Below are 22752 nucleotides of genomic sequence, written 5' to 3'. Positions count from 1 at the left end.
TAAGGTGATGGTCCCCGGAGAGGCCAACAACTAACACTAACCTAAATTAATGTTAGCAATTAATACGGGTAAACAAAGAAACCGTGATTATGTAAAATAAATTGTCAATTAGACAATGATGTAATAATTGTTACAGGACTAAATACAATGTTTTAGTTTAGTATCCTACATCTGAGACTCTGACTGTGTCTGGAAAGGTTGTGGCTCCCCCTGTTGGGATGTATTTGTTGTGCTGGTTGTAGGTTGTGCTGGTTAATTGTGAGTTGGGCACGTTGTGTCTTATTATGTAAGAACAAACTTAAACATTTCCTCACCTGCACAAACTCCAAACACTCCCTGATGTCGCTGATCTCCTCCTGGTAGCTCTGGATCATCTTCTCCAGCTTCTTACGGTCCATGTTAGAGTGAACTGTATCTGTGATGTTGGCTGTTGCTGAGGTGATGCTGCCCGCCGTCGCCACACTGATCCCCACCGCCGTGACGATAATAGAGGCGCCAAAGGTGAAAGGCGCCAGAATGAGCCCCGTGATTGTTGTCAGGCTGCCAGCAACACTGGCCACCCCTCCACCCACAGCTGCTTTCACCGTTTTTTTGTGGAAGTCATCGGCAGCATCTGCCAGAGCCAAAAGCTCCAGGATGCCACGCTGCAAGGATGCCCCCCGCTTGTTGAAAAGACGCACAAAGAGACGGGCTGCCATGTAGACACGGTCAGCTGCCTGCTCCATCGACCTGCAGAGACACAAGAGAGCTGTGAAGGCTTGAAACTCACCAGATGGTGTATTTGGTAAGTTTAAAGCTAGATGCTTGTAGAAAGAAAAAGCAATTTCCTATGCGCATGTGTCCCAAGTGACATCTGTAGGTGGACAAGGCAAAACATGGACTTTTTGGCTTAAAAGATGAATGTATGATGGAAAACCAGTAGGCACGATGTGGCCTAGAATTATTTATTATTATTCACATTCATTTTCAGTGCTTCCCCGCAGTTTATAACAATAATTACTGATAATATAATTAATGATATTACCAGAAGCTGGACCTGGATAAGCAGCAGAAAATTGTTGGATGGATTAATTTAAATGGTTAGATAATTTAGGTCAGTTTAAAATTTTTTAGTTTTTGCTAAAATTGACTCTTGCCTATTATGAGTCGAGCTTCCTGGTTTAAGTGAGGGGGCTTGCTATAGATCTGATGGAAATATCCCCAGAGTGTCAAAATAACATCTTGTGGCTAAATTTGAATGAAAAATTATTAAAATTAAGAAACTACATTTACATTTGCTCATCATCCTCGTGGAAATTAGACGTCTCGTTCCACTCTGCCCATCCTAGAAACCGGCAGCAGAATTAAAACAATTAATACTGTTTGTTAGTGCTGATTTCTTTTAAATTAAAAGAAACATTCTTTTTGTGTGTGTGTGTGTGTGTGTGTGTGTGTATAATCATACTGACCTTTGACTGTGTTCCACCACTCCATCAAATCATCATTTTCCTGAAAACAGAGACACTTATCAATATATACTGTATATATATATATATATATATATATATATATATATTTTTTTTTTTTTTTAATCGAAAGCCTTTGGAATGGAAACATGTGTATCAGCATGTGAATACAGGGGTTTTCAGAAGCATTTAAAACTGAGATGCACTGAACTTTTTACTTTCTCTGTGTACTACCAAAGGAACAAATTAATCAAACCGAAGTGTGTGTAAAAGCGGCCCAAACAAACCGACCTCAGATTCCAGAGGGTTGTCTTCAGTAGGGTAAGCTGCCATCTCCAAAGTCTGGACCTCTACTGTGCTCTCCTGGAAAACAAACAACAACTCTGTTACACAATATTCAGTTTAAAGGGTTGGTATCTGAAACTAGGGTCACTACCATTCTTTCTGTATGTCTGTTAATTCTTTCTCCCACTGGTGAAAAACCCCAACATCTTCCCCAACCGTTCACAAAAATTTATGTTTAGTTAAGATTTAGGCTTGGTTGGATTCATTTTCTTCCGTATATCTACTTTATAATATCATGCTAACCTGTGCTCGGTTCAGCTCCTGCAGCTCTACAGCCTCCTCAATAACAGGCATCTTGTCTGAACTCTGTGGTGGAAGAAAACAACAATTCCTGTCATTAAAAAGAACGTTAACACATTATTAATAAAACCAGTAAACAATTAAAGGAAATATGAATTTAAAAGGAGGACGAAGCATGCTTAAAAGATAGAACAAAAGAAATTACCCAGCACAACTTCTTATGAACCTCTTTGACTGATCCTTAAGACTTAAGTTTATTTCTCAGTGTTAACATCCATATTTGTTCTTAGTTTTAGATCTCTCTGTGGTAACATAGTTAAAGGGCAGGAGCAGGGTGCAAAACAGCTAAGTGAGTTATAACTGTGGAACAACTAGATGAGATGAGTACATACCTGTGAAGGTAGATCAAGCTTCTGTATTTTGGGAAGAGTTTTCTTGACTCGGAATGACACAACCTGAGAAACATAACAAGAAAAGACGAGGTCGTCAAACAGAAAAGTACTTTAACATCAAAGTTAAGAGCTCAAACTGGAGAAGCAAGAGAAGAATGATCACAAAGTTCAGCTCCTGTCACCGTTGAAGTGTTGTAAACTGTATTAAGATAAACCACAGAGTGGTACAGCTGTTGAAATACACTTTGGTTCTTGCTCCTGCGACTCTCCGTCACGTCTCTGGATATTTCTTTAAAGCGAACAACAACTCACTTGTCTTTTCTTGCTGATGGTTCTCCTGCGTCTCAGCCCGCCTCCTTCCGGTGCCTCCATGTCCTCGCTTTCCTGCAAAAGAAGGCAGAGATAAATGCTGAACAGCTGCACAGACACATTATCCAGGAGTGGATCGTCTCGCAATGCTAACTCTTTGTGTTCATACATATTATTAGCATTTTAAACAGTTTTTTGTAGGGCTGGGCAATATATTGATAGTCTATCGGCATCGGTATATACGTATGAGGCTAGATATTGTTTTAAATTTTGGATATTGTAATATCGTGATATGACACAAGTGTTGTCTTTTCCTGGTTTTAAAGGCTGCATTACAGTAAAGTGATGTGATTTTCTGAACTTACCAGACAGTTCTACCTGTTTTATTATTTGCCTTTACCCACTTAGTCATTATATCGACAATATTGGTTTGATTATTTATCAAAACTCTTATTGTGTAAATATTTTGTGAAATACCAATAGTCAACCCTACAATATTGGCATCGATGTATTTGGTCAAAAATATGGTGATATTTGAGTTTTTCCATATCGCCCAAATCTAGTTTTTTGTTTTGTATTTCTTCAGTTACTTCATTGGCTCAATCTCAAATGTACAGATTGGAATGTATCTAAATCAAAACTGTATTCCTGATTAACCCTACTTATCTTTAGGTTACTACCACTATAGTCTGGCTTCTGTACAGTGCTGGGATAAAGCCTGACATCCGGCGCGTGCTTTTCTCTATCTCCGCTATGATTTGCTATGAAGGGCACCGTTGCTGCATCCGGGGCTTAGCGCCACCCAGGACAATTGTGATTGGTCCAAAGAATTCAAAGAACCCAGAGTGTTTTTTTCCTCCATATCCCAGAATAATAAGCTGGTGTAACCAGACCATACTCCAGCACTGACACAGCGCTGCGGAGAAAGGTCTGGCTATGCGCGACTACTACCACAATGATACTGAATCTAACTACTATTGTTCCATCTACTACTGATTCTATACGAGTGTATGTAAACATAAATTTCATGCCTTTCTGTGCTGATAATATTGTACCTGTTGTTCTGTTTTGGGTGTCCTCCTGAACATTCCAGCCAACCCTCCTTTTTTCTCCTGTTAGAAAAATAAAACATTCATTTAAAAAAGCCAAATATGCTGATACAATCCAACACAATAATTAATAACTCTACATCAAGACTCACCTTCGTGGTGCTTTTAGCTTCAGAAAGATTATCGTTACTATTCGACAATTCACCAACTGCTGAAAGATTATCCTTTAAAATAAAAATACAAAATAAAAATGAATTCACTTACTTTAAAATGTCAGTGTTATGAGTTATTATCACCCAAACTTTTGGGTGAGGTTGTTGGGAAACCCTTTCATAAAAAAGAAAGATGAACACAGGGCCCAAAACCTACTAGATGTAAATATAAAACAATAATGGCATTTAAAATCAATTTTAAATCTTTGCTGGCAGAAGATATTGAGAAAGGAAGGGTTAAAATTTTAACAAAAGTTTAATCTATCAACTAGCTTCGCTACCTTCTTCGTTGCGCTGCGTGGTTGTAGCACTATCCTACTGCGTGCAGAGGGAATGTGAAAGACAACCATTTATCCTGCCCCTCGGATTGAGCCCTGTTAATGGTGAGTTCCCAGACCCAACTTCTTGATGTGGGTCTGGCTTGTCAGGCTACATCTTAAAAGTAGGCTGCTATTCACCAAAATGACCAAAAATATATTCATGAAAGTAATCTTAGCGTTGCTCAGCAAGTTGCAGAGTGCATCCACAGACTCGGAGTAGGTCTCACCTCGGCAGTTTCTGCGAGGCTGCCGCAGCTGGTGGACAACTCCAATGTGTCACTGAGAGGATCCTGGAAAACAGAAAGCAATCTGGTTGGTTTAAACTTGTTGAAGGTAATTTTACCACAAAAGGATTATCTTAAAATGGCAAAAAGAGCTTTTACAGACATACTAAACAGCGGGTAACCACATACATCGCCATCGGAAAAAATAAAAAGAGTGGAGTTGGTCACCTCATTAGCGATCGAGCGCGCAGCTGGTTTGTAAGACCTCTTGAAGATCCCTGCCAGTCCTCCAGTCTTCTCCTGAAACATAAGAAACATTCACACGTTAATATTAAAATAATTACTGTACCAACAGCAGAATAAAGAACAACAGGCTGAGATTGTGATCGTCTGACAACATTTGTACCTTGTATGTGTTTGCTTCTAACAGATTTTCCCAGCTGGCAGATAACTCCTCATCCTCGTTTGATTCCTAAACGCAGAAAACAGAAAATAAAACTCCAATACAAAGTCTAGAGAAATGGTGTGATATAATGTAAACTTCATGTTGTAGTCCCAACTGCTGGTTTATCAGTCTTCTTAAACATGCCACTGAAAATACTTTTCTCCTGAAAACATTCAACACAGACACAGTCTGTGTAAGTGAAAACTACATCAGGCTGTGATGTGCCATAGTAAACATTACAGTCAGTGGTGGAATGTTACTAAGTACATTCACTCAAGTACAAATTTTAGGGACTTGTACTTTACTTGAGTCTTTTCTTTTATGCCACTACTCCACTACATTTCAAAGAGAAATATTATTTTTACTACACTTATTGTGTATTTACTTGTAAATATTTTTTATTATTATGGTCGAAGGCCCTATTGACACTAATGAATCGCCTTTTTGAGGGGCTTAACATACTCAAAAACTCCCCAAAATTGTCAGTCGCATCAGGCCTGGTGAAAATTTACGTATTTTAAGGGTTTCGGGATGGACACTCACCTCGTCAAACAGGTTGTCAGTACTGGCTGATTTTTTAAAGATGCCCCGCAGGCCGCCTTTTTTCTCCTACGACACAGATTTTTCAAAGGAAACAAAAGAAAAATTAAACTTCAAAAATCAATTCAAATTCAAAATCAAAAGTCAAAAGCTACACCTGCTTCCAGGATCACAGTGAATCAGATTTTGCACACACTGGTTTTATGAATTTCCGTGGTATTAAATAAATCTGGGCCAAATTCATTTAAAACATGTAAATTGTTAATAAGATATAATGAGAATACAAAGGTGGTGGTGGAGTATGTGTGTATGTATTTATTTTTAATCTGGTCTAGTTTAATGTATTTTATTTACCATTTATTATTATTATTATTATTATTATTATTATTATTATTATTATTATTATTGTGTTGTGTGAAGCACTTTTTTACTAAAAGCACTACAAACTAAGATTATTTGATTACATACAGGTTTGAATACACATGCACAACAGAGATAATGACCAGACAAGATGCAATCTGATGTCTGAGATCTGGTTTCAGTTCCACAGTGAAACAGAAAGAGGATTATTTTGGAAAAACTGAATTGCCTTTGGGATGGTGGTGTCAGACAAATTCTCACAGCTCACAGATAACCGTTTTTCTCTGTTCACCTCCAGCTCCTGAATTCAACCCAGAAAACAGTAAAAATAAATATCTACTCCATCCTCTGCAAAAATGACAAAATTAATTAAATGAATCAAATCACAGCACCTTGTCTGCTGCAGCGCCCTCTGCTGGTTTCTGTGGCTTCTTAAAAATGTTGCTAAAAATAGTTTTCTCCTAAAACATAAATTGGTGTTAGTGAATGCTCCCTCTAAAGGCATTTCATCAACAAGCTGTTGCATTATTCTGCTCACCTTCATGGTGTTATTCTCAGACAGGCTGTCATTGCTGACCGACTGCTCTTTCGGAACTTCTCGTTCCTGAAACACACAATTTGATTTTTTTTTTTTAAACGGGTGAAATTGTGTCGCAGGTTCAGAAACTCATTGCTCATCCAGGAAACACTGATTCACCGGTGACTCTGTGCTTTCTCCCGATGCTTTGGGAGTCTTTTTGAGGAGTCTGCTGAACAGCCCTCCACCTTTCTCCTGATGAAATACATATGTAAAAAAAGAGTATTTAGTACAAATCTAAATGCTGTTTTGTCGAAAAGTCATTAATCATATTTGATTTTAAGTATTTTAACCTGTTTGTTCTCAGGTAAATTATCGGTGCTGGTTAACAGCTCCCTGTCAGGAGAGTCGATCTGAAAAAAGGGTTTTCAAAAGCGGTGGTAGCAAACAAATGTTATCTGGGAATACTAAATTAACATTTAAAATAAATGATACAAAGGTCACTGGTAATTTACCGTTTTACAAAATATTCCTGGTAAAAACTTTACTGTATACTGTTAATTATAATGAATCACAGTTTGTATCAGAAGGTGTTACCTGTTATCAATAGGAAGGAGTGATAGAAAACACTTTTATGAAGATCTAAGCATGGTTTTGCATTAATACACATAATCGACAATCATGGGATACATTTGCTATATTTCCATGTGAAAATAGTATAAACATTCAAATATGATGTCAAGAACTCTCTTACAAGTAACACTAAATCTGCACCAATCTGCATCATTGTTATCCCCAATATTACACCAAATTTGAATCTGTCAAAAAGTTTCAGATATCCTGGTAGCCAAATGGGTAATGAGGCAGGACAATTTAAAAATGATCATTAAAAGGCTTCCAAGCATCCCTCAAATGTTGAAAATATGAATCTGAAGTTAAAGAGTCGGATTGTGTTAAAACAGTTGAAACAGGTGGACAAATGATGCTTTTACCTCCTCACATTGAGCAGCTTCTGCAGGTTTGGGAGTTATCTTGAAAATTCCACTAAATATTCCTCCTTATTTTCAGACAAATGAGTGCTCTTTCTTTAAGTAAAACGATTTAGGACCATTTCTAAATGATGCATAAAAAACTCACCTTGGTGTTAAGAGCATCACTGCTGCCTGAGAGCTCATCGACATGTGACTGAGTTTCCTGAGAAAAGATAAAAACAATCTGTTACACACTACGGAGCTTTGAGGTTTCATCACGAACAGTGATCTGTTACAGCTAATGCAAAGGGAGGACTGAAAACAGAGACTTCTTACTTCCTCTGTAGGAGGCCCATCTGCACGTCTGGACGGCTTCTGGAATAATCCGCTGGACGCACCTCCTTTCTCCTGAAACACAGATGACATGGTTATTAATTTATACTCATATTTACATTCCCTCTTCCAGACAGGGAACATATGGATCAATTAAAAAAGCACATGAAACTACAATCAGAAAGACAGGTAACTCCTTAGAAAAAAATTAAATGAAATGTATACAATACAAATATACATGCATGGATAATATATGTATATATGCATATCTTTTTACATAACCAAACATAACCCAGGTACACTGAATGTATGTGTAAAAAAGAAAAGAAAAATAAGGTATTTGTATTAATAGTAATGATGGTTTGCATAAAAATGAGAAATCAATTAGAATGACATCTAAAAACACAATAAAAAGGAAAATAAAATCAATTAAAATAGATATAATGAGATCTAAAGAAACAAAATAAAAGTCCAGAAATGCATTGAAGTGAAATTACAGTCAGTAATAAGATAAGATGCACTCTTTGTCAACCTGTTTGCTTCTAAATGTATTGTTTTTAAACTCATACCTGGTAATGCATCTTAACTGGATGCTGCCTACAGTCTTTTGTGTTGTGTGACAATTCTTTTAGTGTGTTCATGTTGTTTGCATAATTTATTTGTTTATAACACTGTTTGCAATGCTACTGTCTTCGCGAGGTTTCTCTTGAAAATAAGAGATGCATTACCTGGTTATAAAAAGGGGAAATGATAGAATGAAGGGCATTACATGTACCACTGTAACATACAGGTAGCACATTTCATTACCACATTAGATTTGAGCCACAAGTAGGGCTGCAAATAAAGATTATTTTACTAATTTATTAATCAGCCGATTCTGCTCTCCATTCATCGATTCATCTTTTGGTCTATAATGTTAGAAAATAGGGGAAAATGCTTGTCACAAGGTGAATAACAGACAGATTTCCACTGATCACAGAGTGTTTTTACAACCAAACGGACCTTTGTGTTAGCAGCTTCAGAGAGACTGTCATAGCTGGCTGAGAGATCTTTCTGCGCCGATAGAATCGCCTGAAGCAAGAATTAAAAAAGAATCAGAAACAAGAGAGCAGCAAGAATATTTCAATGTCTGTTAGGGCTGTGGAATTAATTGAAATTTGATTTCGATTTCGATCACAAAACAATGTAATTGAGAAAATGTTTGCACATGACATTTTGCAAATAAACTCTTATTTTGATGAGGAGTACCTAATCTCCTCCAAATAAAGAGAGAAAAGTTTCCATTCTCTCAAAATAACCCTTCTAGCTTTGTTCGCACAGTGAACAGTTGGGTTAATACAACAATAAAGCAGCTGTTTTTGTGTTTACAGTGTTTACAGCGTGCCTCCATGAAAGCTACACTTGTGTTTGAGAAGCTGTACCTCTCCAGTTGTTTGGGGAGTCTTTCTGAGGAGTCCACTGAACAAACCACCTTTCCCCTGCAGAGAGCAGAACACACGTTAAAGCAAACCGACAACTTATTTTGTTGAATTTCAAAATTTTGAGCCTTCTTATCTTGCATCTATGGAGCTGCAGATATTTGAGCTCACGCTTGTTCTCATGTTGGTGGTGACTTGTGTAGTTTCAGTGGGTCCGTGGGAAGGATCTGTCAGTTTGATGATGAAGACTCACCAGTCCATAGATTCAAGGCTTTAAAAGTGATAGTTAAAGGTGCTCTAAGCGATGTTAGGTGACGTCACTTCTTGTTGACGTCAAACTAAACGGAGGCTAGCTCGCCCCTCCCTTCCACTAACCCCCCAACCCCCACCCCCAAATCCTTCTTGTCGTTTGTTATGTTTGGTGGTGCAGGTTGGTGCAGATTGTTTTTGTTGGCGTTTGTGGAGCCTGGGCTGTCTACAGAGACTGCGATTTTTTTACAGTGTGTTCAGGGGACAGGCAGCTAGTGGACAGTGAGGAGATGTTTGCTGTATGTGACAAAAAAATGTTGTAGCCTAAAAAACGCGTGACATCGCTTAGAGCACCTTTAAGCGTGTAAATGTTTTACCTCCTCCAGTCGGGGGGCCTCAGACAGTTTGGGAGATTTCTTTAATATTCCACTGAGAAGGCCTCCTTTCTCCGGCTACGTGAAGAAAAAGAAAAAAACTCCCTGTCAAAGCCTTTCCTTTGTTTGAGTTACTTGCTACCTTGTGAGAATGCTTTGACTAAAATTGTTTCAATGATAATTTGTGCGGGACACAGAAGAGAAATATGTAATGCTAGACATTTTTAATGAAAACATTGTAGGGGTCAGAAAAGTTATGTATTTTTTAAAGGAAGGGCAGTCCATTGTTTTGGAAGAGCAATGAAGACTCTTTAGTTTTTTCTTGAGGAAGATTTATATTTTAAGTCATTTTTCTTGCGAGATTCATTGGAAAACAAAAAAACAATGCCTTTTCTTTGCTTCCAGGACCATAAGTGCCTGTTACCATATGCAGAGGACAAATATCATGTTTCTTCATTATAGGAGCCAGTAAAAGCTTAAAGTCAGTTTTGAGAAAAAGTTGACTTAGATCTTTATAGTTAGTAGGGATTAAACATTATTTCTAAAGAGTGCACCGTTTTGTTCACATGGTTCACAAATAGAGAGCAACTGGAAAAAGGCAGGTAATGGTAAACACAAACCACCATTTCTTATGTTTTTCACAACTTTGACAATTGCTAATTACAGTCTGTGCAAATTGCACTATGTAAAAATGATTGTTCCATAACACATTATGCTTGAAATATTGGTTGAGTTGGGGTGTTGCATTGTTTTTCTCAGTGTAGGGGAGGGTTCAAAGCAATATACGATTCAGCCCCCACCCAATTAACTTCCAAGGCAAAAACGCTGCAGTTAAAATCCAGGTCACCAGTTTTCAGACATATTATCATTGCTGCCCGATAGGTTATCATGTATGTATGTATTATGACTGTTGGTCCTAAAAGACAAAAATTAACTGGTTCAATATGATTATCAGACCACTGGATTATACTACTGATGTGACCTTATTGGCTCTTTTTGAATGAAGTTGCATAAGGTTTGTTTTTTCAGCTACGTCACCTCGTCAGTTTGGGCAGCTTTTGGTGGTTTCAGAGACTTCTTGAACATCCCGCTGAATATTCCCCCTTTTTCCTGAAACAGACAGAAATATTGTGCACACGTTCGGTTATAGAGATTTATTTTGGCCAAGGTCAGGTCGATGAGGGGCCTTTTTACAGGACAATCTACTAGTCAGTGTGTACTTCTGAGTTATTTATTGGGCGTTAAAAGGAAGTGTACCTGGTGGCTTTCATTTGAGCACTTTTAAAGTAATCTGATTTTCAAAAGAATGACTTAGATATCAAAACAGTGACTGAATAATGATTTTGTTTGTCTGGAAAAAGCAGGAGTAGAACCGGCTTGTTAACATGAGCGGAGGCAGTCAAATCTGCTAATGTCTCACCTGTTTAGGTTCGGCATTCTTCTCCTGTTCCTTTTCTGAGCCGGTTTCCTCTGCGCTGGGATCTGGGCTCAGCTCACTGCTGGCCTTAGAGAAGAGTCAACCATCTTCAGCACAATATGATCATCCTGAACACACGCATGCACGCACGCACACACACACACACACACACACACACAGACATACCGGTTTGCTGCCAGGAGCCTGTTTGGCCGGGACATTAGCAGATTTTTCCTCTTTGTCCTGGATCAGGTAACTCTGAGGAGGAAGGAAAAATCAAGCAAACAGTCAACAACGGCTGATTAAAAGCAATTAAAAAAAACAGTAACACTCTACATAAGAGTGACATGATACTGGCATGAACACATTACACTGTCATGACACATGAACCCTAACCCTAACCCTAACTTGTCATGACAAAAACCGAATGACACTTAATGACAGAAGCGTTATGTCATAAACGTTTATGACTTTATAATGTTTATGACACGTACATGACAGTGTCATGTCACTCTTACGTAGATACCTTCAAGTGTAACTAAAAAGACACATTCTGCTTTATATCTTCTGGGCAGATAATCTTTAAAACAATGTACATTTGCATGCATATTTTGTTTATCCCATTGTACATGTTTATGCTTAATGTCTTTTTTCTTCTGTTTGATAATTGTGAAAGTCTCTTACATTGATCAACTTATTGTACAAAATTGACTAAGATATGCCAGTTATTGAAACATTTATACACATTTGTATATATTTAAGGTATATTAATTTCTTATTTATATATATTTTTTCTGATATTTTTATCCTTATATGTTTGTACTTTATTGACTAAATAAACACTTATCTTGCTGGAAAGGTCATAAAAAGCCAAAAGGGATGCAGGATTTGACCCAGCTGTTGATCCTCCAGTCAGTGTATGATTTAGTATATATTTAGGTACTTGTAAAATCACATGTGTATCAACATTTATAAGATGATGTCCATATCAAAATAGATGTAGCAATGTATTTTGGTAAATGAATGAGCCAATTTATGACCATCAGTTCTATCATGGCAAAGTCTCATTCATTATTGGATGGCAGGTGTAATTTGAAATTGTGTATGCAGACACCTAAAATATTGTGTATTAAACTCCAGATTAACAATGACAGGAATTACTTTTTTTTCTTCATACTATGTCACCATCACTTTTACTGGTGAAACAAAGTTAAAAGACTACACAAAAATGAAAAAGAATGGATAATGTTATAAATTATATTTGGTTGTGGATTGTTCATGGTATAATTTTCTATATTTATTCATAATTGTAGGTGTTAAGTTATAAGTAACAATAACTAGTAACACCCTGCGGTGTAAAAAAAGCATATACAATAGTTGAATGGCTGTCTGCCTGCTGGTCATTGATATTGCAGAGAAGAGCTGCAGGTGCATTTCTTACAGTGAACGAAGGTGTTTTCTCCTTTTGGCTCCCTCGAAACAATCCAGCCAGGACCGACTGATCACTCTAAAACAAAGCACACGTAAATAAAGAGAAGATATTTTATATACTGCTTAAAAAATTTGCTCAGAGCTGCATGTTAACAACTCCAGCTGTAATACCTGTTTGGAGTCCACTTTATCTTTGGGAACTTCTGATTGGCTCTGATGAGGAAGAGAAAGAACACTGATTTAGAAATTAATAAAAACAACCAAGAAGGAACGTGATATTTCACGGTTTTGTGTGTGTGTGTGTGTGTGTGTGTGTGTGTGTGTGTGTGTGTGTATATACCAGTGTGTCCTCAGCCTGTACCTTCCTGAGTTGGCTGTATCTGGTTGTGGCGTTAAGTTTCTGCACACAGACACAAAAAACTCGTAAGGGAACGATACAAAAAATATATTTGGAACAGGAAGAAACATGAAAGCGTGTGTAGCTCTGAGTGATTCGTTACTCTAAAGGTTGCTCGTTATCTAAATATCAATCCGAAATCTTTGTTGTTTGTTGAGATGAAACAAACACACACATTCACACAATATTCAATTAACGGCTCTGTGCTTGGCTTTAAACATGAAAATCATTCACCTGTGTGGATGTCGAACGGAATTTTGACAGCATTGATGAGTATTAATACATATCTGGAGTATGTGGGTGTACGGTACCTGTTCTGTGGGTCTGGGAGGAACCACAGGAGTTTGTATATAGTTTCCAGTAGCCTGACACAGATGGAAAATGGTTATTATAAACTTTAAAAAAAATAATTGTATAAGACAATTTGGATAATTCACAAAGTGTATGGCAACAGTAAGCAGAATACCTGTTATTAATATTATAGTCCGTGTGTGTATATATAATTAGATTTTCACATGTGAACCCACATATTAAATAATTACACTGATTTGTTTAATACAGTGACCTAAATTTAGGCATATGACTACAAAGGCCCCTAGCTGAAGTGAAACCAGAGGTATGTCTCAACAACTCAGACATCACAATGCCCAGTTTGATTTGTTTTAATATCAAATCAAATGATATTGAGCGTCAGTTCTGTCAGGCCAAGTAGTCAAGACGCTGCTAACCGCTATTGGCCAACAACACGGTCGCATCAGCTGAGCTGCAGCAGCTGATCTGCATCAGCGCATCAGCTGGTCAACTCCCCTCGCTGCTAAATGGCTACACTCAAACAGGGCGCCCTACTTAAAGCTGCTTTAGTTTGCTCCTAACTGCTTGCTGCTCGCATCTATGCAACCCACCTCCTCCCCTGCTCCACCTTGTCATGTATAACGTGACATAGGCTTCTATGTCACGTTATACATGACTATATGCTCTTGAGGGAATTACTGTAATTGTTGGAATTGTTGGGGCTTTGTAAATTATAGAGTGTGGTCTAGACCTACTCTATCTGTAAAGTGTCTCGAGATAACCTATGTTATAATTTGATACTATAAATAAAATTGAATTGAATTGAATTGAAAATTTAATTATTTCATTGTTGCCGCTCTGTTCATAGGGGGAATAGTTTAGCTTTCACCAGTCTTAAAGGTCCCATGGCATGAAAATTTCACTTTATGAGTTTTTTTTTTAACATTAACATGAGTTCCCCCAGCCTGCCTATGGTCGCCCAGTGGCTAGAAATGTCGATAAGTGTAAACCGAGCCCTGGGTATCCTGCTCTGCCTTTGAGAAAATGAAAGCTCAGATGGGCCGATCTGGAATCTTCTCCTTATGAGGTCATAAGGACCAAGGTTACCTCCTCTTTCTCTGCTTTGCCCGCCCAGAGAATTTGGCCCACCCATGAGAAAGAGAGAGACATCATGGCTTTCAAACGAGCAAAGTGGCAGTTGGTCGAGGCCACACCCCCACCCTCCACCTTGCCCCCCCCCCTCTCCTCCTCAATAGCTACAAACACAGAAATGGCACATACTAAGGAAAGCTCATTGTGGGACTGGCTCTAGTGGCTGTAATTCTGCACCAAGGCTGAATTTCGGGAATGAGACTTCAGATACAGTATTAGGGGATCACTAAGGTCTCTTTAAAAGAGACTTCAGATACAGTATTAGGGGATCACTAAGGTCTCTTTAAAAGAGACTTCAGATACAGTATTAGGGGACCACTAAGGTCTATATAAAAGAGACTTCAGATACAGTATTAGGGGACCACTAAGGTCTATATAAAAGAGACTTCAGATACAGTATTAGGGGACCACTAAGGTCTATATAAAAGAGACTTCAGATACAGAATTAGGGGACCACTAAGGTCTATATAAAAGAGACTTCAGATACAGTATTAGGGGACCACTAAGGTCTATATAAAAGAGACTTCGGATACAGTATTAGGGGACCACTAAGGTCTATATAAAAGAGACTTCAGATACAGTATTAAGGGACCACTAAGGTCTATATAAAAGAAGCCAAAGCGCACCATGTCATGGGACCTTTAAACTGTGCGAGCGTCCTCTAATGCTTCTGCTGCTGTCCCCTTCTCTGAACAGAGCCATACCGCCAAATTTAATTCGTAATTTATTCAATAAAATGTCCTAAAGCATTTTTATTGTCTGCGTTGTTCTTGACTTAATGGACCTGACAGAAATAAGAAAAAGTGCCCGTTTGTCTTTTAAGTTTGCCTAGATAGTTTCACATGCAAGCTCAACATATAAAGACCTTTGTAATATTTCATTCCCGCCCCGCCTTTCATTTGTCTCTGTCCCTCTAGTAAAACATAAATAACAGCAAAAGAAACAACATATAAAGTAAATACCTCATTGTTTGTTGTTGCTGCTTTTTTCATTCGGTATCGTGTGTGAATCACGTCCTGCACAGAAAAACCAAATCTGTTTAAAAAAAGTTGAGTCCTGGGCGCCTAGGTAGCTCACCTGGTAGAGCAGGTGCCCATGCAGTATGTGTACTCCTCGACGCAGTGGCCGCAGGTTCAACTCTGACTTTGCTGCATGTCATTCCCCTTCTCTCTCCCCTTTAATTTCTTCAACAGTCCTACATAAATAAAGGCCTAAAAAATTATATTTGGAAAAAAAAAAGATTTGCAAATCAAATGTAATCTTCTAAAGAGGAAAATTCTCCTTTTTTCCTTTCTGTTTTTCTATTGACTCTTGTAAAGATATAATAAAGTTGTATGAAAAACAAACAAAAATGCTTGCAGATAATGGAGGGGAGAAAAGTTAAGTGTTTCAGGCTGAAATCACTTCTGATATTGTTGTGCTGATAATAATAGAAGCCAGCTTGTATCAGTATTTGGAATCTGTAAAAGTGATGATTAAGATATGTTGGCCGACCACAGGTCTACAGGTCTATACAAGATTCGTGGTGTCCTCCAGGTATGGTTTGATGTTCTGAATACATTAACCAAAGATAAAACGATTCTCGATGCTGGACTTACAGCATCTTTAGGTCGCTGAGGCTCCATGGCAGTTGGCTTCTCTCTTTGGGTCATTTCTTTTTTATCTGTAAAGACAGTTGACTGAAATGTGAAGCCTTCCTGAAGTCATATTTAAAATAACCTATGTTGATGTCGTGGCATGTTCACTTCAGCAAACAAACATACTAACTAGAGCTTTGGCTTTATTACAGTACCTCTGCAGGCTTTTGGGGAGGCTTCGGCTGTGAACAGAGAAGAAAGAAAGAAGAGTATGTATTGTGTATATGATAGGCCTACAGTAGGTTAGGTTATATTTCCATCTGTGGTATGGTGAGCCCAGCACTAAGGAGTGAGCTTGTTTTCCCAAAGATTGTAAAAAAAAACCTTTTTTTTATTTTCCAAGGTTACCTCAAGCTACTAAGTCGCTACGTCCCGCAATTTCTTGTTATGTTTTGCAGCAGTGAGCAGCTCCTCCATTTCCTTTGTCCATTCCATTGCATTAGTGGGACATTAGTGATTAAAATCAAGCATCTTGTTTGTTTGCACACTGACTTTTTGTAATACACTCCTGCTTAGAATTAGTATGTAGCATCATTGGTGATTTTAGACCCTTTTTAGGGGGGCTGAAAAATCTGTTTCAAGCTAGAGTTTGCAAACTTGTCTATTAGTGACAGAGGACAAATAGTTACAGGTTCAAAGGGTTTGAAACAGCTTTAATTTCCTGTGTGGCTGTCGCCGATGCTATGCACCTGTAACCCGGTCAAGGAAAGGGTCAACAGAAACGTAGTGTTGGCCAATCGGAGGAGGTTGTGCCAGACTCCCGCCTTAGGCTGAGTCTATATCTGATCTGTCAGATGGAGAGCAGGAGTGCGGTTGTGAAGTCTAACGTTGGTAGTCCCCAGAGAAGAAGTTGGTCATTTTATTGAATCAAATCAAATGTTAACGTATATAACTAAAACTGCTTAATGTTAGAACACAGTGTCAAACTGGTTGTTATTACTGTGATTTATAAAGCGTCAGATTTAGTTACATCATAGTGTCAAAAAACGTTAGCTGACGTTGTTGTTCAGTAGCTAGCTCAGAGATTATTGGCTAATAAAATTACTGGCTGTGTCTCAAAGCGCCTACTTGCACACTTCAAGCACTTAGTTTTGAGTATATAGTCTAGATAACGCAAAAAGTCAGTGCACTGAAAGTACCCGGATGTCAAAAAGTTCAGTGTGGACCGATGGACACTACGCACACTAAATGGGCGCCATCTTGACTACGCAGCGGAAAGGGGAGGGACCAGGGACGTCGACCGGCAGCTGATTGGATGAACGCGTCACATGGGTCTGGCTTCTCCTGGATTTCACAACAGAGCATAATGGTGGCTCGTTCAGAATACAATCTCAAATTTTACAAAAATAGTTAACTGAAACGTGTTTCTGAAAACATTTTAAGAAAGAAATATCATATCAAATCATTTCAGATCAACAAAGGTCAGTTTAACAGATTTTCGTCTGATTTTCAGAGGCGGCGGGGCTCGTCATTTCCGGTAAGTGTCTTATCACAACACTAACCATCCAAAGTGGGCACTACGGCAGTAAGTGGTCTGTGCACATTAGCAGAAATGTGCGGTTTGAGACACAGCCACTGCACTGATTTAGCGGGGGTATCCGTGTCACATTCTCATTAGGGGCTGAGCCCCCCCTAAAGGTCTGATCCCAGAATCGCCCCTGTGTAGCATACCTTTGGGACAGCACTCTGGTATTGTGCATTTGGGCTCACTGGGGTACTTAAATTAAACACAGCCATCATTAATGTTAAAAGTAACACCTGGGATTTTCCTACTGTGACAAGTCAGAATGTACTTCGGTAAAGTTAGATAGAAATTGGCAGATTCGCAAGATTCACGTGTTTACGGTTCAATAAATCTTAGATGAAACGTGTTACTTACACAATAGGCAGCTCTATCTAACCGTAGGAAGGTAGACAACAAGCTACAACCCGGTTTTCATCCAAAAGAACCTTCTACTTATGTGGATGAATACAATGCATCCCTGTGAGCGTTATGCTTTCAGCCGAGCATCTAGGGACCGTCTGCAAAGTGCAAAACGAAAAGTGGATACAAAGATAAAATTCAACAGCTTCACTGTTATTGAGCCTAGCTCTTCCAAAATCACTCCACACATCTATGGCCTCCCTCTGAACATACTACATCGACTAATTTTTTTAAATAGGCCTCAGCCTATTTTTTATGAATTTCTATTGCCAAAAATTCAATACCGTCAATGTTATTGAGTCTAGCTCTTCCAAAATCACTCCACATATCTAGGGCCTCCCTACCAACATAATCACACCTTCTTATGTTGGGAAAGCAGGCTCAGATTATTTTTTAATATTTTTTATTGGGGATAACATCCAATAGCTTCACTGTTACTGAACCTAGTGCTTCCAAATTTACTCCACACATCTGGGGCCTCCCAAACAACATACTACACATTCTTATGTTGGGAAAGCAGGCTCAGACTATTTTTAAATACTTTTTATTGGGGATAACATCCAATAGTTTCACTCTTATTGAGCCTAGTGCTTCCAAATTTACTCCACACATCTGGGGCCTCCCTATCAACATAATACACCTTCTTATGTTGGGAAAGCAGGCTCTGCCTAGTTTTAAAGAATTATTATTGGAAAAAATTCAATACCGTCAATGTTATTGAGCCTAGCTCTTCCAAAATCACTCCACACATGTATGGCCTCCCTCTGAACTTACTACACCCGCTAAGTTTTGAAAATCTGGATCAGCCTATTTATAATATATTTTTATTGGGGAAAAATTCAATACCGTCAATGCTATTGAGTCTAGCTCTTCCAAAATCACTCCACCCATGTAGTGTCTCCCTCTGAACATACTACACCCGCTAAGTTTTGAGAATCTGGCTCAGCCTATTTTTAATGAATTATTATTGTGAAAAATGTCAATACCGTCAATGCTATTGAGTCTAGTGCTTCCAGATTTAGTATGTGTAGTATGTTCAGAGGGAGGCCCTAGATGTGTGAAGTGATTTTGGAAGAGCTAGGCTCAATAACAGTGAAGCTGTTGAATTTTATCTTTGTATCCACTTTCGGTTTTGCACTTTGTAGATGGTCCCTAGACGCTTGGCTGAAAGCATAACGCTCACAGGGATGCATTGTATTTATCCACATATGCAGACAGTTCTTTCGGATAAAAACCGCGTTGTAGCTTGTTGTCTACCTTCCTACGGTTAGATAGAGCTGCCTATTGTGTAAGTAACACGTTTCATCTAAGATTTATTGAACCGCAAACCCGCGAATCTTGCGAATCTGCCAATTTCTGTCTAACTTTACCGAAGTTCAGAATGTCTGCGGCTTGTACTGAGAAGCAAACTTCCCTGTTGGGTGACTAATAAAGGATTACCTTATCTTTAAACAGGCAAAAATGTAAGTGAATTGCTGGATAAAGGATAAGGCTAGCATTATTTGAGCTTTTATTATTAGTATAGTCATATATATAGAATATACTCTTCATTGTAATTGCTTCACAACAACAAAACATAGTAGCTCTCAGTTTGACAGTAGAAGTAACACAAACTGACAAAAATATAAGATAGCAAAATTTAAATAGTAAAATATAAGAATATCAAACAAAAATATAAAATAGCAAAATTTGATTATTATGGAACAATTCGGCTGAATAAGCAAAACTAACTAAAGTATTGTCTCACAAAATTAGAAGTTGGCTACAACACTTATGCTAGCTAGTGTTAGTACATATATTGACAGTAAACTACTTTCATTTTAGCTAACATAATGATTAATAATTCTTATACAACTGATCAAAAAAAACTGTCACTAGACTAAAGAAGGTCAATTAATTAATTCAAGTATAGGAAGCATTTACAATGATCATTTATATGAACCATTTAGAGAAGTAGCCTGCTACACTTTTCCTTGAAGTGCCGTCCGGTTGTGCTACTGAATATATTAGCTTAACTGCTAACATTACAAGCTGAAAAGGTTTTGCTAAAAAATACACTCGTCCTTTAAAGGGACGGTAAATTATAACGTTAAATGTTTAAAACAAAACTAGGTATCAAAAGCGGTTTCTCCTAACTTACCGAAGATTTGAAGACAGCTCAGAAACACTTCTCATTTTCCGTTTGTACCAAATAATATCAAAGCAGAGAGCAGCGGAGACTCCGTCACTGTCACCAGAGTCCGTTAACGATAATCATAATCTCTTTCTACGGCACTGAACGTTGTGACATTCCCAGGAGTTTGTAGAACACCACCACACCCGCACATCTGCACACATGGGGCGTTCAATAGCTGTTCAAAAAGCTCCGAAATCTCAGCTGGTCAGTCACATCCGACTGTACTACGGTAATGTGTAATACTCATCAAAGTTAGAAAGTAAAAAAAAGAAAAGTTATCATTCTAGTTACAGTAATATAAACACGGGTATCGTATTGGCTTAGAGAAAAGCACTTGCAATGTGACTTTGAAGAAAATGTGCGCATAACAAAATGGAAAAAGTATGCATAAATGTGAAATAGAAGCATGTTATATTTTTCAGCCTACATAAAATGCAAAACAATAATATCCACATCACTGGTTGATGCAGCTTTTATCCTCTCCAACTTTATAGTACATCTCTTAACTACTCATATACACTAGACTTTAGACATCTCATGTACCCATGCCTCTCAAACGTATTTACCTCTGCATGAAGTAAGCCCAAATATTTCCGATACCACCCAAAGGCAACATCACTTACAGGTCGAACCAAGCCTGTCCTTGAGAGATTCTGTGCAACACATTCTCACACTGAAATCACCTGTTGGGTAAAAAGGCGACTTCCTGCAACACAATAAAGGACCACTGAATAGAATGTACATGTCAACACAGCAGTGTTCAGTAACAGGACATGATGTAATTTGCTCTTTTAAGTCTAATGTTTGTTCTTTTGTGTGAAACTCGTGCTGATGTTTTGGCCAGGACTCCCTTGTAAACGAGATTCTGAATATTCCTGGTAAAACAAAAGATAAAATAAAAGAAACAATATCTCAGGCACCAACTCTCCATCTGCTAATTGTTCCAACGATGAAAGGCTGGTTACTGCGGTCAGTGAAGAGATGTCAAAAACTTGTGAAGAAAAACCCAAACGGTATGGGAGCTGTTCCAAAAGTAGAAAACAAAAAAAAGGAGTAATCATCTTGGGAGAAGTCCAAACATTGTGAAATCATAACAAGATGTTTGACAATATTTTATTTTGCTTTACATGACAAATTTTGTTTATTAAATTGTTATATTGAATTATATTTTCTATCTATCTATCTATCTATCTATCTATCCATCATTAAAATAATGCAAAAAAAAAAGCAAGCACTCAATTTAAAAGCAACATATCGTTCCTTGAACTTCCTCTGGTAAAACATGCACCATTTTTCAACAGGCTTATGGGTATTTTTTAAATCTGATCTATCCTATCAATCGACCTACCAATAAGACTCTCTGGTGTGCAAGAACTTTTCAGTAATTTGTAACTTAAAACAAGGGTAACTGAACACAGGCTAAACAGCTTTCTTTTCTTTCTAGGACATCCACTGGTTTATCTTCTCGCCCTGCTGCAGTGATGTACAAGTGGACTCCAGGGTATGGCCAGTACACTGGTGGTTGGGTGCGGTTACAAGTGTAACTGGGTGCCCTCCAAACCCCGACCAGCACAGTGCAGGTTTGTACCAGTTGGCCGTGGTTTCCACTACATTTCTATTCTGCACACACAACGGCACATAATGCTTATGCCGACCTGAATGGGCAACATAAATCTAACCCCAGTCTCATAACTGTGTTTATACAAGCTCAAAGTAGACATCTTTATTATGCCAAAAAATGTAAAGGGTGACAGAAATGCAGAGACTTATGCAGCTAGCAGACTTCCATCCTTATTCGTCCTGGAAATAAAAAAAAGTAATCAGTGCTGTAGCACACTTTGACAAACAACTTTATCTTGGTTATTAACTGAGCAAATACCAACTCGGGAGAAGGAAAAATAGTGTTGAAATAAAGTGTTAAAGTCTTTGCTCGAATGCATATTTGCTTTACGAAAGACAGACTGTCAGAAAATGTTTCTCTCACCTTTAATTATCAACTTTACATTTTTGACACAGAGTTCTACATTATATTGCACATGAAAAGGTAGTATCAAATAAACAACCCCACCCAGAAAAATAAATATTAAGTTCAATGATGTAGAGAGCACAGAGCTGACATCATCAGAGATTAGACCACATATCAGTCCCTGACAATGAAATTACATTCCTTCAAATATTAATGGAATAATAAAAGCACAGGTTGACACGGTCAACACTGGTCTTTACAGTCCTGTGTCATTCCAGTCATCTAATAAGAGATTATTTTACACCCGCATACCATTCAAATATCCAATATGCGTGAATACATGATTAAAATGTATTTCTCATGTATGCACGTGTAAAAAATAAATAAAAAACTATCGGCAGTAAAGTCTAATGCATCAATTGCTTCCCTAAAAGTTTTTTTTTAAGTTATATTCAATAATAACAACAACAAGAATGATTTACACATTACTAAAGTCTTTAATAGCCAAGACATACATTAAAGTGCTCATATTATGCTTCATAATGGTATTTGGGTTGTACCAGAATAGGTTTATGTGGTTTAATTTTCAGAAAACATCATATTTTTGTTGTACTGCAC

General features: G+C 38.0%; 1 protein-coding gene across 1 annotated transcript in view; it reads right to left on the bottom strand.

Annotated features, from left to right (window-relative positions):
• The window catches only part of LOC114565246 (uncharacterized), a 37257-nt gene extending 16960 nt beyond the window's left edge, over positions 1-20297 (bottom strand). The window contains exons 1-34 of the mRNA XM_028593170.1: positions 20133-20297; positions 16224-16250; positions 16030-16094; positions 15394-15447; positions 13300-13353; positions 12932-12991; positions 12763-12804; positions 12602-12667; positions 11347-11418; positions 11164-11247; positions 10782-10853; positions 9747-9821; positions 9124-9180; positions 8705-8773; positions 7706-7777; positions 7536-7592; positions 6752-6811; positions 6579-6653; positions 6420-6485; positions 6274-6342; positions 6111-6182; positions 5525-5590; positions 4943-5008; positions 4765-4836; positions 4540-4602; positions 3933-4004; positions 3787-3843; positions 2735-2806; positions 2423-2485; positions 2034-2096; positions 1737-1808; positions 1449-1488; positions 1273-1324; positions 315-729 (exon numbers count right to left, since the gene is read on the bottom strand). Coding sequence (XP_028448971.1) covers positions 315-729; positions 1273-1324; positions 1449-1488; positions 1737-1808; positions 2034-2096; positions 2423-2485; positions 2735-2806; positions 3787-3843; positions 3933-4004; positions 4540-4602; positions 4765-4836; positions 4943-5008; positions 5525-5590; positions 6111-6182; positions 6274-6342; positions 6420-6485; positions 6579-6653; positions 6752-6811; positions 7536-7592; positions 7706-7777; positions 8705-8773; positions 9124-9180; positions 9747-9821; positions 10782-10853; positions 11164-11247; positions 11347-11418; positions 12602-12667; positions 12763-12804; positions 12932-12991; positions 13300-13353; positions 15394-15447; positions 16030-16083 — 2403 coding nt within the window. The 5' untranslated portion in view covers positions 16084-16094; positions 16224-16250; positions 20133-20297. The remainder of the gene's footprint in view (positions 1-314; positions 730-1272; positions 1325-1448; positions 1489-1736; positions 1809-2033; positions 2097-2422; positions 2486-2734; positions 2807-3786; positions 3844-3932; positions 4005-4539; positions 4603-4764; positions 4837-4942; positions 5009-5524; positions 5591-6110; positions 6183-6273; positions 6343-6419; positions 6486-6578; positions 6654-6751; positions 6812-7535; positions 7593-7705; positions 7778-8704; positions 8774-9123; positions 9181-9746; positions 9822-10781; positions 10854-11163; positions 11248-11346; positions 11419-12601; positions 12668-12762; positions 12805-12931; positions 12992-13299; positions 13354-15393; positions 15448-16029; positions 16095-16223; positions 16251-20132) is intronic.
• Between the last annotated feature and the right edge of the window lie 2455 nt (positions 20298-22752).

Source organism: Perca flavescens, chromosome 12 (assembly GCF_004354835.1).
Source record: "Perca flavescens isolate YP-PL-M2 chromosome 12, PFLA_1.0, whole genome shotgun sequence".
NCBI lineage: Eukaryota > Metazoa > Chordata > Actinopteri > Perciformes > Percidae > Perca > Perca flavescens.
The sequence above is the reverse complement of the archived record's forward strand: the minus strand, read 5'-3'. Positions and strand labels throughout refer to the sequence as shown.